Here is an 18,851-nt window from a genome sequence, read left to right on the forward strand (position 1 = left end):
CAAGCACACCTTACATTATTAACAAATGTACCAAGTTATGCACTGAAATATAGGCAATTATGTAACTAAGTAATTCAATGTGAAACTGCTATATGCTGCCTCCTCTCTTTATCAAGAAGGTGACTCCATAAATATATTGACTTGTGTTTGCTACATCCCACCTGCTCTTCCATCCAGCAAATTAGTTATACTATTACAGTATCCCTTGTAACCTCATAAATTTGGAGATGAACATGAGTGTGAGGTAGTCAACTGTGATAAGAGACAACAGATTAGTGCTAAGTTATTAGATGAAGGCCAGTCCTTGGTGAATGAAGTGAAAGAGAACCACCAAGTTAGTCAAGTTGAAATAGGGGGTGTTCCCATGGAAGCTTTGCTAGACAGTGGAAGTGTCATGTATGAGATATCACAGGCATGACAAGAGTCAACAGCTAAGCAGACTGAGTTAGTAACAATGTTAGTAATGGGGGTAAAGATCATTGAGGTGACAGACAAATTGATGAAAGTGATTAAGTGGGGAGTTTTATTGTAAATTTCAATACTAGGACACAGAACAAAATTTCAGTTCTTAGCAATACCTGGGCTAATGATGGAACTGCTTTTTGGGGTAGACCTTTTCAACAAACTGAAAGGGACGACTGACTTTGCAAAAAGGGTATTTTGCAATGATTTAGGTGGGAATGTTAGGAAGATTCCATTTTTTGGCCAGGTAGATAAGGATCATGTGGAACTACCTTTAAGGGACATCCATAGTATAATGTATATGACATAGGAATACGACCTGAAGCAACATGGGTGCTGAGTGACCAGGAGAAAATCATGATGCAGAAAGTGAGAAGTACACTAGAATTAACAGGCAGACAGCAAGAAGATTTAAGGTAAGTTCTGAGTAGAAACAAAAGAGCCTTTTCTGATAGACCAGGAGTGGTGAAATGGGTTAAATGTAAAATAGCAATATAGGACCATTATCCATTTTTTTGGAAAATCCTATTCAATACTTGTTTCAAAACAGGAAGTGATGATGTAAATAAGTCAGAAGAATGGTGGACTTGGGGATCATTGAGCAGTGCCAAAGTGGTATAACAGCTACTTTGTAGTTGTGGGGAAGAAAAATGGAACTGTGCGAATAATCATAATGCTAGTGAAAGAAGACACTAAGATCACAAAAAGAAACAGGGATAATCACAACTATGAAACAAGGCATAGAAAAGATTTTCGTATGGTTAGCAGAAGATGAAACTTCACAGCAAAAAACTCCTATGTCAAAGGAGCTCTTTTTAATAATTTCTTACCAAATGAAGTTAAGATATTGACAGGGGATACCTTTAAAAAGTGAATCAAACAGTGGCTTATCCAAAAATGCCTTTATAACTTGAATTTATCATGAATTAGAATGTAATAAGAAATAATGTAAAGCAAAAAGCTTGTAATTGTAAACACTTTATACTAAGTTGAAAATGCACATGCATGTAAAATTACATGTTACAAGGAATAAATTGAATTGAATTGAATTATATCATTGATGCACATCATTTGAATGAAATTGTGATACAGCAGAATGACAAATCAGGCAATATGGAAACTATTTTATAAAAGTTTCACAGAACCAAATATGTAACATCATCATTCATTACTTGTGGGTACTAGAATACAAAGCTTGCAGAAGAGTCAAGAAAGTAAAGTGGTTTCCTCAGTGAAAAAAAATTCTATCAATTCTGGATGGTCCTCTTTGTGTTACAACCTGACCCATCTTGTGTTCTGCATCCTTCCTTGAACCATTTGGCACACACCCATTGCACTGCCAAAAAACTTTATCCTGCATGAGCAGCAGTATCCTGGATGGATGCATCACACTCTCTCATGCCAACAATGCACCCTCTTTCAAATTTACCGATTTCACAGTACATTTCAGGTATACATCTGTGGGGTATCAGGCATATTTGCTCAAATCACACTGATCCACTGCCATCAGTTTAAAGCAACAAAGAGAGCTGCAGGCACATTTTACTGGCAGGAGCTGTTGTGCAGCAATATCGAAGTTGACCTTGAACTCACGGACTGACATGGTTCAAATGCTAATCATTAATCCAGACCATAGTAATGTACATGTCCTGCAAACATGAAAGTCCTATCTCTAGTCATCTCTAGTCAAATTATACCATCCTGATTTTAATATCCCATTTTGCATTGCTATGGATGCATGTGGTTATGTGCTGGGTGTGGAAGTGTCTCCAAATGTACACACATCAGAAGGGATGGTAGAGCACTAGAAAACTACATATGGTAATTGAATGTTTTCAGCATCAGACAAGAATTATAATGTGTCTGAATTGGAAGCTCTTACTTTGGTGTGGGGGCCCCAGAAATTTGAACAGTAGTTATTGTGTAACAAAAGTATTGTCTTCATTGATCGTAGGGTGTTAAGTTTTCTTATAACTTTTAAGGTGCAACATAGTAGGCACACTAGGTGGGCACTGTATTTGCAGAAATCTGAATTGGAGATTCATTATCTAAGAGGTGATGAGAATGTTACAGTAGATGCTTTGTCTTGGGTGCCAAACAATATGAACGGGGATGGTCAAGAGGGAGAACAGGACAGGAGTGAGACAAAGGTAATATACTTTGTAAAGGTTAAAGGTGAAAGCACAATTAAGAAGGTTTTCCAGAGTGTTAGACTTGAGCAAAATGCAAATGAAAACCTAAGATGGTCAAGCATTAATTGAACTCAGGTGGTTAACCACAGGTAAAAATCCATTATTTAGAAGGAAAGGTGACAGAGTAGTAAATTGGAAACTAAGCTTCCTGGACCAGTATGTAAAATTAATTACTGTAATGCATGAAAGTTGTGGATACTTTGGACCATGCCAAGCTTAAAGAAAGTGTCATATTTAACAACTTTGGAAGGATGGTGAAAAGGAGGCTAGCTACATGTGCTACACATCAGAATGTGAGGGCAATTACCATGCCAATTCAAGATTTGAGCAAAATCTACTGACTACTAGATCTAGAGAATTAATAGCAGTAGATTTGTTTGGTCCTTTGTTGATGTTAAGAAGAGGGTGTAGTTATATTGTTATGACATTAGACAGATTTTAAAATTTTTCCAAACTCTGTCCAATCAAGTGGACTCTGGTTGATATATTGGAAAAGGTTTTGTTCCCCAACTGGGTAAGTCAGAGGCGTTGCTGTCAGACAGTGGACCACAATCTGTGTCAAAGTGGTTCAAGCTGTGCGTGGAGAACAATGGTGTAAAGCACATTAAAATTTCAGCTTATTTCCCACAAGGGTACATAACTGAGAGAGTTGTGAAGGAGATGAATAGGTTGTGCTGGCCTACTACCCTAATAAACATGGGTCAACTATGTGCCTACATCTGAGAGAGCTATAAGTAATTTACAGCTTGAGGATACTGGGCCTGCTCCATGTGAGCTTATGCTGGGGTTGAACCTAGTAATTTGATAAAGGAAGAGGTTGAGTTTCCAGTTACTCAGGAACTACCTGCTCAGGAGAAGGAGAAAAGTGGGAAGGGTCCAATGAGGAAAAAGGCAAGAGAAATGAAGAGATGGCATGAAAGTGGGCTGAAATTTGTTGTATTTGAAATTGGGGACTTATTTTTGGTGAATATCAAGCAGCAGTAAAAGAAAATAGAAGGCTAAATAAATAAATTTTGGTGTGTGTACCATGGGCCATTTGAAGTAAAACAGAAACACCATGCAAATGAGTATTTGCTAGCATACCCAAGATCTAAGAAGGCATTTGGTTTGAGAAACATCACAGATCTGAAATTATATATGTGATATGGACTGTTGGGAGAAATTCTCCTGCATGCACACTTTATGATAATATAAGGGTAGTAACAAGTTATCTCCTAGAGATAGTGATGATTTCAGTAGAACTTAGGAGTTAAGCTACAAGGTGTTATCAGGTAATAAGCTTGTGGAGGGTTGAATTATGATCAATATCTAAGTTAGGTATGATTTACCACATTGGTGTGGGGAAATAGAACCATTGGCTGTATCCCCCAATAATACTGCTGCCCTACCACATCAAGAACAACTGTATCTACCATATCAATTCTTTATAGTACATACTCTATGCTACACACACTGTGTATATGCTACAAGAATAAAAGTATTCATAGTAAGTGATGGGAGTGTGAGTGATTATTTATTGTTATAATTTACCATGCATGCTCCCCATTACCTGCAGTAGTGACCCCATTATTTTCTTTTCAACTGTGCCATGAAATACCGAGTTATGCTTGTGCTGGCATGCCACTGATCACCATGGGATACAAACTTCTTGCCACAAAGAATACATCCCACAACAGTGCTTCATTGCCTGGCAACACTACAGATTATTTATTTGTGCATTTATTTTGTGATCTTGCCGATTCCCAGATGATGAAACCAGTGCAACTGTGGTTCTCAAACAGGAAACAATGTTCCCATTGCTTCAACAACCACCAAACCAGGGCATCCTTACCTCTTGCCAAATGGGCGAACACATTAAATTTCAAATCTAGTATGATGTTATCATTGAAAGTGGTGAGACAAAGATTGCCACTTCCTTTATTAACTGTGGTACATCAACAGTGACCATACACTGTGAACAATGGCTGCCTGCCACTTTCCCCACTTCTCACCTAACCAGTGATACTAATGTACCAATTAGTGACACTGTTAATGAACTACACCACACTCATTTTCATTCTAATGACTCAACACTTATTGACAAGCTGCGTGCAATGTACCAAATTATGGACATCCTCCAGAGTACTGCAACTGTTGACAAACAATCACTGACATATACGACTGCCTTCCACTGTAAATGACCAATATTTAAGGGTTACTGTGGACAAATCTGTCCTACAAGTGAGCTTCCTGCACCAGACCATGTTTTTCCACAGCCTATGCCTGAACTTTACATTCCGTGTGATACCACAAATCACCCGGGTGACCTCACACTTGTTATGGTTGTGCCACAACCCATGTCATGACATCACGATGACGTCACACCAACAACAGCTGTCCCATGCTCCGGGCCAGACCTGCCACATGATGTCACTCAATAAGCAGGCACACTGTGTCTACCTGCAACTGCACAGGCTTTTCATACCTCGCAAACACAGCATATCAATATGATGAGCCTGACAACAACTACGACCCACACACAATGGGAACACAAGGAGTACCTACAACAGCCACCATGCTGGGTGACCTACACTGATGTGCCATCCAGTACAATTGCCACCAACCAGGACCCGTCCACCATGCCTCATTCCTTGGTACCCCACAACAATGCCATCCTCCATGATGCTGATGATAATTGGTACTGACATCCACATTACTGACACATCTCCCACGACTACTGCACCATGATGCCAGCTGCCACCTCTATCAGTGCTACCGGGCAGTGTTCACGAACCTGCACTATGTACTTCGCACGATTACAGCAACCTCATACTGGTCCCAGTCGCCTGCCACCATGCAGATTACCACCAGCCACACACCAAATTACATCTGCCACCACTATAAGTTGATTCTCCACAAGTATGGTTCACACTCTGCGAGTGCAGGATGCAGTCGGCCGGGATCACAGATAATCATGACGAGTTTTTGGTGCTTTTGAACCTCTCCTCAACAACACCAATCTTATCAGTGACCTTCTATTGCGTGCACCTACCACAGACAGATACGAGACAGAGAATATGCTCATACTACAGTGCCTGTCACATTCACCTAGACAACAACTCCACCTAGCCATCACTGAGATGTCGCTGGGACACGATACCCTGCCAGCACTCTGGCACAGGTTCTGCCTTCAAATTGACACAAATATCTTACCAGATTGTGCTCTCTGGTCACTATGGCTTCTCAAGCTGCCTGTAAACTTACAGATGGCCACGATAATGCATGAGGACAAACTGCTCGAAACCCAGTTATGCCTTGCCAACCGGATGCTTGCCCTCACACAACATCACGCCTTAATATACAATTGTGTCAGCTCCGGCACTAATGTCAACACTTATTGCATCTACAGCCAGCCTGGGTCAGCCTGCACATTAGCAATGCCCACAGAGACCACCGCACACTGCTAACTGCACAGCACCCAGGCAACCAACAGTCACCGACCTTCTCCAATCTCAGCCAAGCCCGTCCACGCCACACCCACAGCAGTCTCACAAGGCTCTGCTGTGGCAAGGCACCAACAATCACATACTGTGATGGACCCAGGTGCTGTGTTTGTTGTGGCATGTAAACAACCACCCGCCGCATTCACACCCGACTGTTGACCAATGCCTAACCGTCACAACAACTCACCCGGCCAGGATGCTGTGTCTACTCAGCCACACTCCTCCTGCTGGTTCCATACACACTTCAGTGCCAACAAGTGCCACTGTCATGCACCCTGCAGCTACCCAAGCTAGTAAAGCAGCCTGACACAGGTTCATCAGGTCGCTCCTCTGCTTCAAGCCACCTCACTATGAAACATGACAACTCTCATCATATCCCGAATCTGCATTCTAATGGCATGTGGCTCTTCATCTGTGACAACCACCTTAGGGCATACTTCCCAGTCAACATGGCCGCCAGTGTATGCTGCCACCTCAGCTAGCATGTGGAAAGTGTACCATCTGCTATAGAACACTGCGCCACAAATGATTCAGTGATTCCCGTGATAGGCATGGCGTCTATCACAGTTCAACTGGACAACCACATCTCTCACCCTTGGATGTTTTACATGGCCAACACCATAGAGCCAGGACTTGTGGAACGGTGGCACGGCACCCTCAAGACACCTCTGACTGATATCTCGGCTGATACTGTCGCCTGAGCTTTCATCACACTACGGATTGCATGCTTCGGCTGCCCAGAGTCCCTGACAACTGACAATGGGTGGCAGTTTGAGTCGGCCCTCTTCTCTGAGTCCAGCTGCCTCTGTGGATGCCACGGGTTCCCTATGATGAACTACCACACTCAATCAAATGGACTTGTGGAACGATGGCACTGCACCCTCAAGACAGTGCTTGTATGCCATGACCAGGAATGGATGGAGGCCCGCCCCTGCGTGCTGCTGGGCACACAAGCTGCCTACAAAGAAGATCTGGATGCCTTGCTGGCAGAGGTGCTGTACAGGGAACCAATCATCCTCCCAGCAGATTCTGTATCACAATCAACTGACCCTGTGAATGTCAACCTGCTGGACCTAGTAAAACATGTCAGGTACGACATTCATCATGTCTGCATTCCACTGCCATCCCCCCACGCCAAACCAACCATCTCTGTGCACAAGGACCTCCAATTGCACGCACATGTCATACTCAGGACTGTCACCATCAAACCTGCCCTCCGCCCTGTGTACAATGGCCTGTACAAGGTGTTGAAATGAGAGGCAGACACTTTTGATATCTTGCAAGCTGGAAAAATGACAAGTGTCACTGAACTGCCTAACACTGGCGTGGACTTTAGCAGGCACACCTGGTGTTTACCCTCCACCAGCCCCAGCTCCAGGCCGCTCAAGCCAATTTACAGTAGCCCTAGGCCTGCAAGACTACCTCCCAGAAGAAATTTCCATAACACTCCAGGACCCACTACTCATGGTTAGGGGCAAATTTGACAGGAGACAGTCAGGCTACAGCATGATCTTGAGGTCATTAGAGCAATCCATGCCCCTCCCACCTACAATCGACAAGGTGGTCTGAAATTTACTCTTTCATTGGACGGCTACCACTTGTGTTGGCCACGGAGCACTTCATAACAATGACTGATATCCCAGTCACTGCTGCCAGCCACACCAGAGAATGCACCACCAGCTACCAACACCTCAACAGACACCATCACCACCCCATTGACACCACCACTGATGTCGTGGGCCAGCTGCCCTTTATGGCCGCACAGGCACCTGGCAGACTACGGTATGTTGGCACTCATCATTGCCAGCAGGACAATGCATCATGTCGTACACCAGTTACCAGTCACTGTGTCCCGCATTTGTGTGTTTGTGTGTGTGTGGGGGGGGGGGGGGGGGGGAGGCCCTGTTGGGATGAAGAACCCCTGGCTCTACCCCCCAATAATATTGCTGCCCTATTGCAGCAAGAACAACTATATCTTTTCCAGATCAGTTCTCTGCAGTATGCACTTATGCTATTCTCATTGTGTGTATGCTGTAAGAATATAAGTATTCGCAGTGAATGATGGAAGGCTGAGTGATAATTTATAATCGTAATTACCATGTCTGCTCCCCACTACCTACAGTGGGAGAGACTGCCTACTAACTTGTTTCTTATATTTTATGTTCGGCTTTCTAATAGAATAAGAATGAATAGTTTCCAGAATGAGATTTTCACTCTGCAGCGGAGTGTGCGCTGATATGAAACTTCCTGGCAGATTAAAACTGCGTGCCCGACCGAGACTCGAACTCGGGACCTTTGCCTTTCGCGGGCAAGTGCTCTACCAACTGAGCTACCGAAGCACGACTCACGCCCGGTACCCACAGCTTTACTTCTGCCAGTACCTCGTCTCCTACCTTCCAAACTTTACAGAAGCTCTCCTGCGAACCATGCAGAACTGGCACTCCTGAAAGAAAGGATATTGTGGAGACATGGCTTAGCCACAGCCTGGGGGATGTTTCCAGAATGAGATTTTCACTCTGCAGCGGAGTGTGCGCTGATATGAAACTTCCTGGCAGATTAAAACTGCGTGCCCGACCGAGACTCGAACTCGGGACCTTTGCCTTTCGCGGGCAAGTGCTCTACCAACTGAGCTACCGAAGCACGACTCACGCCCGGTACCCACAGCTTTACTTCTGCCAGTACCTCGTCTCCTACCTTCCAAACTTTACAGAAGCTCTCCTGCGAACCATGCAGAACTAGCACTCCTGAAAGAAAGGATATTGTGGAGACATGGCTTAGCCACAGCCTGGGGGATGTTTCCAGAATGAGATTTTCACTCTGCAGCGGAGTGTGCGCTGAAATGAAACTTCATGGCAGATTAAAACTGCGTGCCCGACCGAGACTCGAACTCGGGACCTTTGCCTTTCGCGGGCAAGTGCTCTACCAACTGAGCTACCGAAGCACGACTCACGCCCGGTACCCACAGCTTTACTTCTGCCAGTACCTCGTCTCCTACCTTCCAAACTTTACAGAAGCTCTCCTGCGAACCATGCAGAACTAGCACTCCTGAAAGAAAGGATATTGTGGAGACATGGCTTAGCCACAGCCTGGGGGATGTTTCCAGAATGAGATTTTCACTCTGCAGCGGAGTGTGCGCTGATATGAAACTTCCTGGCAGATTAAAACTGCGTGCCCGACCGAGACTCGAACTCGGGACCTTTGCCTTTCGCGGGCAAGTGCTCTACCAACTGAGCTACCGAAGCACGACTCACGCCCGGTACCCACAGCTTTACTTCTGCCAGTACCTCGTCTCCTACCTTCCAAACTTTACAGAAGCTCTCCTGCGAACCATGCAGAACTAGCACTCCTGAAAGAAAGGATATTGTGGAGACATGGCTTAGCCACAGCCTGGGGGATGTTTCCAGAATGAGATTTTCACTCTGCAGCGGAGTGTGCGCTGATATGAAACTTCCTGGCAGATTAAAACTGCGTGCCCGACCGAGACTCGAACTCGGGACCTTTGCCTTTCGCGGGCAAGTGCTCTACCAACTGAGCTACCGAAGCACGACTCACGCCCGGTACCCACAGCTTTACTTCTGCCAGTACCTCGTCTCCTACCTTCCAAACTTTACAGAAGCTCTCCTGCGAACCATGCAGAACTAGCACTCCTGAAAGAAAGGATATTGTGGAGACATGGCTTAGCCACAGCCTGGGGGATGTTTCCAGAATGAGATTTTCACTCTGCAGCGGAGTGTGCGCTGATATGAAACTTCCTGGCAGATTAAAACTGCGTGCCCGACCGAGACTCGAACTCGGGACCTTTGCCTTTCGCGGGCAAGTGCTCTACCAACTGAGCTACCGAAGCACGACTCACGCCCGGTACCCACAGCTTTACTTCTGCCAGTACCTCGTCTCCTACCTTCCAAACTTTACAGAAGCTCTCCTGCGAACCATGCAGAACTAGCACTCCTGAAAGAAAGGATATTGTGGAGACATGGCTTAGCCACAGCCTGGGGGATGTTTCCAGAATGAGATTTTCACTCTGCAGCGGAGTGTGCGCTGATATGAAACTTCCTGGCAGATTAAAACTGCGTGCCCGACCGAGACTCGAACTCGGGACCTTTGCCTTTCGCGGGCAAGTGCTCTACCAACTGAGCTACCGAAGCACGACTCACGCCCGGTACCCACAGCTTTACTTCTGCCAGTACCTCGTCTCCTACCTTCCAAACTTTACAGAAGCTCTCCTGCGAACCATGCAGAACTAGCACTCCTGAAAGAAAGGATATTGTGGAGACATGGCTTAGCCACAGCCTGGGGGATGTTTCCAGAATGAGATTTTCACTCTGCAGCGGAGTGTGCGCTGATATGAAACTTCCTGGCAGATTAAAACTGCGTGCCCGACCGAGACTCGAACTCGGGACCTTTGCCTTTCGCGGGCAAGTGCTCTACCAACTGAGCTACCGAAGCACGACTCACGCCCGGTACCCACAGCTTTACTTCTGCCAGTACCTCGTCTCCTACCTTCCAAACTTTACAGAAGCTCTCCTGCGAACCATGCAGAACTAGCACTCCTGAAAGAAACGATATTGTGGAGACATGGCTTAGCCACAGCCTGGGGGATGTTTCCAGAATGAGATTTTCACTCTGCAGCGGAGTGTGCGCTGATATGAAACTTCCTGGCAGATTAAAACTGCGTGCCCGACCGAGACTCGAACTCGGGACCTTTGCCTTTCGCGGGCAAGTGCTCTACCAACTGAGCTACCGAAGCACGACTCACGCCCGGTACCCACAGCTTTACTTCTGCCAGTACCTCGTCTCCTACCTTCCAAACTTTACAGAAGCTCTCCTGCGAACCATGCAGAACTAGCACTCCTGAAAGAAAGGATATTGTGGAGACATGGCTTAGCCACAGCCTGGGGGATGTTTCCAGAATGAGATTTTCACTCTGCAGCGGAGTGTGCGCTGATATGAAACTTCCTGGCAGATTAAAACTGCGTGCCCGACCGAGACTCGAACTCGGGACCTTTGCCTTTCGCGGGCAAGTGCTCTACCAACTGAGCTACCGAAGCACGACTCACGCCCGGTACCCACAGCTTTACTTCTGCCAGTACCTCGTCTCCTACCTTCCAAACTTTACAGAAGCTCTCCTGCGAACCATGCAGAACTAGCACTCCTGAAAGAAAGGATATTGTGGAGACATGGCTTAGCCACAGCCTGGGGGATGTTTCCAGAATGAGATTTTCACTCTGCAGCGGAGTGTGCGCTGATATGAAACTTCCTGGCAGATTAAAACTGCGTGCCCGACCGAGACTCGAACTCGGGACCTTTGCCTTTCGCGGGCAAGTGCTCTACCAACTGAGCTACCGAAGCACGACTCACGCCCGGTACCCACAGCTTTACTTCTGCCAGTACCTCGTCTCCTACCTTCCAAACTTTACAGAAGCTCTCCTGCGAACCATGCAGAACTAGCACTCCTGAAAGAAAGGATATTGTGGAGACATGGCTTAGCCACAGCCTGGGGGATGTTTCCAGAATGAGATTTTCACTCTGCAGCGGAGTGTGCGCTGATATGAAACTTCCTGGCAGATTAAAACTGCGTGCCCGACCGAGACTCGAACTCGGGACCTTTGCCTTTCGCGGGCAAGTGCTCTACCAACTGAGCTACCGAAGCACGACTCACGCCCGGTACCCACAGCTTTACTTCTGCCAGTACCTCGTCTCCTACCTTCCAAACTTTACAGAAGCTCTCCTGCGAACCATGCAGAACTAGCACTCCTGAAAGAAAGGATATTGTGGAGACATGGCTTAGCCACAGCCTGGGGGATGTTTCCAGAATGAGATTTTCACTCTGCAGCGGAGTGTGCGCTGATATGAAACTTCCTGGCAGATTAAAACTGCGTGCCCGACCGAGACTCGAACTCGGGACCTTTGCCTTTCGCGGGCAAGTGCTCTACCAACTGAGCTACCGAAGCACGACTCACGCCCGGTACCCACAGCTTTACTTCTGCCAGTACCTCGTCTCCTACCTTCCAAACTTTACAGAAGCTCTCCTGCGAACCATGCAGAACTAGCACTCCTGAAAGAAACGATATTGTGGAGACATGGCTTAGCCACAGCCTGGGGGATGTTTCCAGAATGAGATTTTCACTCTGCAGCGGAGTGTGCGCTGATATGAAACTTCCTGGCAGATTAAAACTGCGTGCCCGACCGAGACTCGAACTCGGGACCTTTGCCTTTCGCGGGCAAGTGCTCTACCAACTGAGCTACCGAAGCACGACTCACGCCCGGTACCCACAGCTTTACTTCTGCCAGTACCTCGTCTCCTACCTTCCAAACTTTACAGAAGCTCTCCTGCGAACCATGCAGAACTAGCACTCCTGAAAGAAAGGATATTGTGGAGACATGGCTTAGCCACAGCCTGGGGGATGTTTCCAGAATGAGATTTTCACTCTGCAGCGGAGTGTGTGCTGATATGAAACTTCCTGGCAGATTAAAACTGCGTGCCCGACCGAGACTCGAACTCGGGACCTTTGCCTTTCGCGGGCAAGTGCTCTACCAACTGAGCTACCGAAGCACGACTCACGCCCGGTACCCACAGCTTTACTTCTGCCAGTACCTCGTCTCCTACCTTCCAAACTTTACAGAAGCTCTCCTGCAAACCATGCATGGTTCGCAGGAGAGCTTCTGTAAAGTTTGGAAGGTAGGAGACGAGGTACTGGCAGAAGTAAAGCTGTGGGTACCGGGCGTGAGTCGTGCTTCGGTAGCTCAGTTGGTAGAGCACTTGCCCGCGAAAGGCAAAGGTCCCGAGTTCGAGTCTCGGTCCGGCACGCAGTTTTAATCTGCCAGGAAGTTTCATATCAGCGCACACTCCGCTGCAGAGTGAAAATCTCATTCTGGAAACATCCCCCAGGCTGTGGCTAAGCCATGTCTCCACAATATCCTTTCTTTCAGGAGTGCTAGTTCTGCATGGTTCGCAGGAGAGCTTCTGTAAAGTTTGGAAGGTAGGAGACGAGGTACTGGCAGAAGTAAAGCTGTGGGTACCGGGCGTGAGTCGTGCTTCGGTAGCTCAGTTGGTAGAGCACTTGCCCGCGAAAGGCAAAGGTCCCGAGTTCGAGTCTCGGTCGGGCACGCAGTTTTAATCTGCCAGGAAGTTTCATATCAGCGCACACTCCGCTGCAGAGTGAAAATCTCATTCTGGAAACATCCCCCAGGCTGTGGCTAAGCCATGTCTCCACAATATCCTTTCTTTCAGGAGCGCTAGTTCTGCATGGTTCGCAGGAGAGCTTCTGTAAAGTTTGGAAGGTAGGAGACGAGGTACTGGCAGAAGTAAAGCTGTGGGTACCGGGCGTGAGTCGTGCTTCGGTAGCTCAGTTGGTAGAGCACTTGCCCGCGAAAGGCAAAGGTCCCGAGTTCGAGTCTCGGTCGGGCACGCAGTTTTAATCTGCCAGGAAGTTTCATATCAGCGCACACTCCGCTGCAGAGTGAAAATCTCATTCTGGAAACATCCCCCAGGCTGTGGCTAAGCCATGTCTCCACAATATCCTTTCTTTCAGGAGTGCTAGTTCTGCATGGTTCGCAGGAGAGCTTCTGTAAAGTTTGGAAGGTAGGAGACGAGGTACTGGCAGAAGTAAAGCTGTGGGTACCGGGCGTGAGTCGTGCTTCGGTAGCTCAGTTGGTAGAGCACTTGCCCGCGAAAGGCAAAGGTCCCGAGTTCGAGTCTCGGTCGGGCACGCAGTTTTAATCTGCCAGGAAGTTTCATATCAGCGCACACTCCGCTGCAGAGTGAAAATCTCATTCTGGAAACATCCCCCAGGCTGTGGCTAAGCCATGTCTCCACAATATCGTTTCTTTCAGGAGTGCTAGTTCTGCATGGTTCGCAGGAGAGCTTCTGTAAAGTTTGGAAGGTAGGAGACGAGGTACTGGCAGAAGTAAAGCTGTGGGTACCGGGCGTGAGTCGTGCTTCGGTAGCTCAGTTGGTAGAGCACTTGCCCGCGAAAGGCAAAGGTCCCGAGTTCGAGTCTCGGTCGGGCACGCAGTTTTAATCTGCCAGGAAGTTTCAAGAATGAATAGTATTTGCTTAACTGTCTCAATGATTACTTTTAGAAAACTATAAGATACATTGTTACTAATTTGATAATCATTAGCAATCACACATTTATTTTGCTACCTAGTCTAAATTGAGAAGTTTGATGTAGCACACGAATTATTCTTGGAGGGGGTATTAAAGGTATAGGCAACTTTATTGGCATGATTTGCTTATTTGTCTATTTGAAGGGATGAGAGCTTTCTATTTATACACGTTACCAGACTGAAATGTGGGTCAGATAATAAAGCCAGTGTTTGTCTTTGCTGGTTGTATTTCACATTCTTGGAGCACTGGAAGGACTATGAGACCAGGGTTCAGTGCGAGAAAGCAACTACCACAATGCTGATGACACAGAGGAGGCAACCAAAGCTTTGTGTTTGCCAAAATGACCATTTATTGTATTGAGGGAGAAGAGAACCATAATCAATGGACTTAGTGTATCATTTTTGTAATTTTTGTTAAACTTAACATTACCACCAAATTACAATTTATTGAAATCTAGAAAATATGTATTATATACTTTTGGTATGCACAGTTGTTAATTAATTGAATCATAAAGAAGTGTCCTAAGTGTTTAGAAGGTTTCAAATATGGGCAAGAAATTTTATGATATTATTTAAATTTTCCTTGGTATGACATGTGCTATTATTTTTCATTAGGCCAACATGTACGGTGTGGATTCAACTTTTTTCATTTCAGTTTTATTCCATGGTAATTTTGAGATATGTTCCTTTGCACTGACTTTTACAGTGTCCTATTTACCAAAGCAAACATCAGTGGGAGGATGGGGGAGGGGGGAGAGAGGGAGGGGGGAGGGGGGAGAGGGAGTGAAACATTGCAATGGCTGCCCCCAATATGAATTTTTACATGGAATGTTAATATAATATAGTTTTTCATTTGGGTTTGTAATATTTTTGTTGGTGATTAGTTTCAAGAGGATATTCGACTTTGTGTGCCTTCAGTACATAACCATTGTTGTGACTAGTGTCTGGTGATTTAACAGAGGGAGTACATGACATGGGCAGTCAGAAGCAAAGATTTTCCTGAAGTTAATATTATTATCGATGTTTGTGGTGCATAATTTTCTTTCAGTGAGAGGTAAAAAATAAATAAATTGAGCTGAAATTTAAATCTGGGCTTGGACATTCAATATGGGGTCAAGTATAGGATGAACAAGGAGCAGTGGAATAATATTAAAATGGGAGTAAGTTAGCTACAGTATCAACTGGCTAGTTCAGAGAATGGCTTGTGCAGTCAGGTTACAGTTGTTAATGAATGATATGATCACATTGAAAGGACGTGCATAATACTGTTCCCAGTAATGAGTGTCAACTTCAAAGATGCTAAGTCTCTTCTTACATGGTTGGTAATGTCAAAGACATGTTTGACAAACATGAATATGAAATATAAAGCTCTTTTGTCCCACACAATTGAGTACTGCTGAAGCATTGTAGTCTATACTGAAAGAAGAGCTCTTTGGCACAACACAAATATCTCTCAGTAAATTGGAATGGTCTCTCTTCTGGAATGCTATTAAATTCCATGGGTAGTTATTTATGATTTACATCAATTGATTTCCAGGAGGTACCAAAAGCAGATTCTCAACTATGTAATGTGAATGTTAGAAGTATTACATACCTGCAATCATACATATATACATCTATTCAACCGTGTTTGGTCCTTAATCTGTCACTGTCAACTGTGTAAATTCTATGCAGACATGAGTTTAGAACTACTGGTCTACAGCTTACCTGTATCAAGTCATCAGTCTCAAGGTCAACAGCAGCTGTAGCCTCATCTAGAATCAGCACTTTTGTCTTACGCAATAGGGCTCTGGCCAAGCAGACCAGCTGACGTTGCCCAACACTAAAACCACAAATTTGACTAATTATTTCATATTTTATTTCTTGTCTTATTTAAATGTATTGCACATGTATAGAGAAATATTTGTAATTAACAGGAAAAACAAAATGAAAGACACATCAGGGCTGAGGCCCTATTAGGAATTGAAGAATGAATGAATGCAATAGCCACCAGCCGTAGAGTAAAAAGTGATATATCTGGAATAAAATTAGTAAGCTTTTCCAGTCACAAGCAGACCATCTACAGACTGAGTAATATATTAAACAATTTAATATTTGAGCAATGTTTCCTATTCAATGACTCACTATGTTCATAAATCGAGTAACACAATTTGGAAGTTGTTTCAATAAACGTCTTGATTTGCCCCTCCCAACTTAACCTGACAAACTGTCATTCCTCAAGCGTCAATCTTTTATAGTATTGTGTGCATATGAGAGGCAGTAATAAAATTTTAAATACCACTTTGAAACAAGAAAATTATGAAATTTATGTTTTGTTTGTTTGCAGGTACATGTTTGTAATCATGGCACACATTGAAATCCCATGCCACTGTACCATAGCATGCTCCCAAAGAAGCCAAAACAAAACAAAACAATACACCCCAATGATAAAGTGGGGTTTTGTGCAGTAATTCATTTTCTGCATTTGAAGAGTAACAGCACTGCAACAATCCATACTGAGTTGGTGGAAGTGTATGGAAATAATGCATCACGATATGACACAGTGGTTAGGAGGCATATATGCTTCCAGTTTCATCAGATGAGATTGAATACTAAGGACAAATTGACAGACAATCTTTTCCTGAAGAATTGGGAATTGCATAGAAGTGTAAGGCCTGCTGCTCGAACATCAGTGTTGATAGTGGAAAAAGTGAAAATCTGTCATGGATCATTTTTCATCAGATAAAGTATCTCACAGCAGCTGGGTTCTGCAAATGCTTATACTTATTCAAGAGGCCAGTCATATTGAAGCAGCAGCAGAAATGTTGTAGCTGTGTCCAGCCAATCCAGATTACTTCTATAGCCACCTAACCAACATGGACGAGTGCTGTGTGTCTCACTGTGACTTTGAGACAGAGGATCAAAGCCAGTAGTGGAAACTTGTGGATTCACTGCCAAAAATGGAGATGACCCAGCCTCATTGGGCAAGGTGATACTACATGGCTTTTGGGTCTGCCATAGTGCAATGTTAACCAAATACACTCATAAGAAGCAGACTGTCATAAGAGTATACTACCAAAATCCTTTGACATAGCTACAAAAGGCTGTCAAGTGAAGCGTCATAGCAAGCTGCTCAGGAGTATGTTTTTGTCCCACAACTTTGCCCCAGCATATTCTGTGCAGGACAAACATGCTTGCTGCTGTTTTGGGCTATTAAATTTTGAATCAGCTGAATATTCTCCTGAGATAGCACCCAGTGTCTACTTTCTCTTTCCTCAAATGAAGGTGCCATTGTATTGTATGCATTTCAAGAATGACTACAATGCAATTTTCAAGATGAAATGTTTCCAGAATACATTAAACACAGACGTCTGTGATTAGTATCTCTATCAAGTCATCCACTATTGGAGAAGATGAGTTAGCACTGAAGGCTGAATATGGATAGAAGGTTCATCATCGCAGCTTGATTTCTTTCTTCAAGATGATTAAGGCTTAATGATTACTCCTTGGAAACAGAGCATTATATTGTTATAGGCATGTCCAAATATATGTATCATTTTGGGAAAAAACTCATAAAAACATTTTTTCAAACCAAAATTTATTTTTACAAGAAAGAGAATTCCTTAAGTTACTTTTCTACATAGCTGCTACGATTGTTCAGACATTTGTCATAGTGGTAAATCAACTTTTCTCTGTCCTCTTCATAGAAAGATGTGGCCAGTGAAGTCAGCCACTGATGAACATTGACTTCTGTGTCATTATTGCTGCCAAATCACCTTCCTCCGAAGTCATGTTTCAAGTTCAAGAACAGGTGGTAGTCAGAGGTGTGAGGTTTAGGGTGTGTGGAAGGAGATCAAACTTCTAAGGAGATCAAACTTCTCCCAACTGAATTGTTGAATAAAATTTGGAGTGACACCAACAGAATGGGGACATGCACTGGTAAGTAGCAACACAATGCCTAGACCAAGCATTCCATGCCTCTTGTTTCGAATTGTGCACCAAAGTTTTCTCATTGTTTCACACTATCACACCACATTGATGGTTTCACCTCAGGGAAGGAACTCAAGAGTCAAAAAACTCTGTTTGTCCTCGAAAACAGTGCACATGATGTCTTGGGAAACGTGAGTGTCTTCAATGCATCAACTGTTGTTTTAATTCTGGAGTGACATTACAAAGCCAAGTTTCAACAATAGTCACAATTTTGTTTAAGAATTCAACTCCTTCAACACTGTATTGGTAAGAAATGTCAAAGTACTGCCATGTCACTTCATTTTGTTGACATTCATAAGCATTTTCAGAAACCAATGGGAACACAATAAGTGAAAATTTACATGATTTGTGAGACTCTCATGCGAAACAGCTTTTGAAATATGTGGAAACTCATCACAAAGCATTCTTATTCTGAACTGTGTTTTCATGAACTTTCTAATTCACTTTTTCATCTAAAACAAACAACAGACAGCCACACACTCCATGCTTCATCATGGACATTGAATCATTCATCACTGAATTGTTTCATCCACATTCTCACCATTCCATCAGTCATTACATTTTTACCACAAATCTCTATAAGTTGAGAATGAATTTCATGGTTTAACATTCTTTGTATAAACACAACATGACCCCT

The 18,851-nt window shown here is 44.4% G+C and overlaps 1 protein-coding gene across 1 annotated transcript in view; it reads right to left on the reverse strand.

Annotated features, from left to right (window-relative positions):
* Positions 1-18,851, reverse strand: part of LOC124620104 (multidrug resistance-associated protein 1-like) — a 30,029-nt gene that overhangs the window by 8,013 nt on the left and 3,165 nt on the right. The window contains exon 3 of the mRNA XM_047146773.1: positions 15,953-16,067. Within this exon, the coding sequence (XP_047002729.1) occupies positions 15,953-16,067 (115 nt within the window). The remainder of the gene's footprint in view (positions 1-15,952; positions 16,068-18,851) is intronic.

The sequence above is a fragment of the Schistocerca americana genome, chromosome 6 (genome assembly GCF_021461395.2).
Source record: "Schistocerca americana isolate TAMUIC-IGC-003095 chromosome 6, iqSchAmer2.1, whole genome shotgun sequence".
NCBI lineage: Eukaryota > Metazoa > Arthropoda > Insecta > Orthoptera > Acrididae > Schistocerca > Schistocerca americana.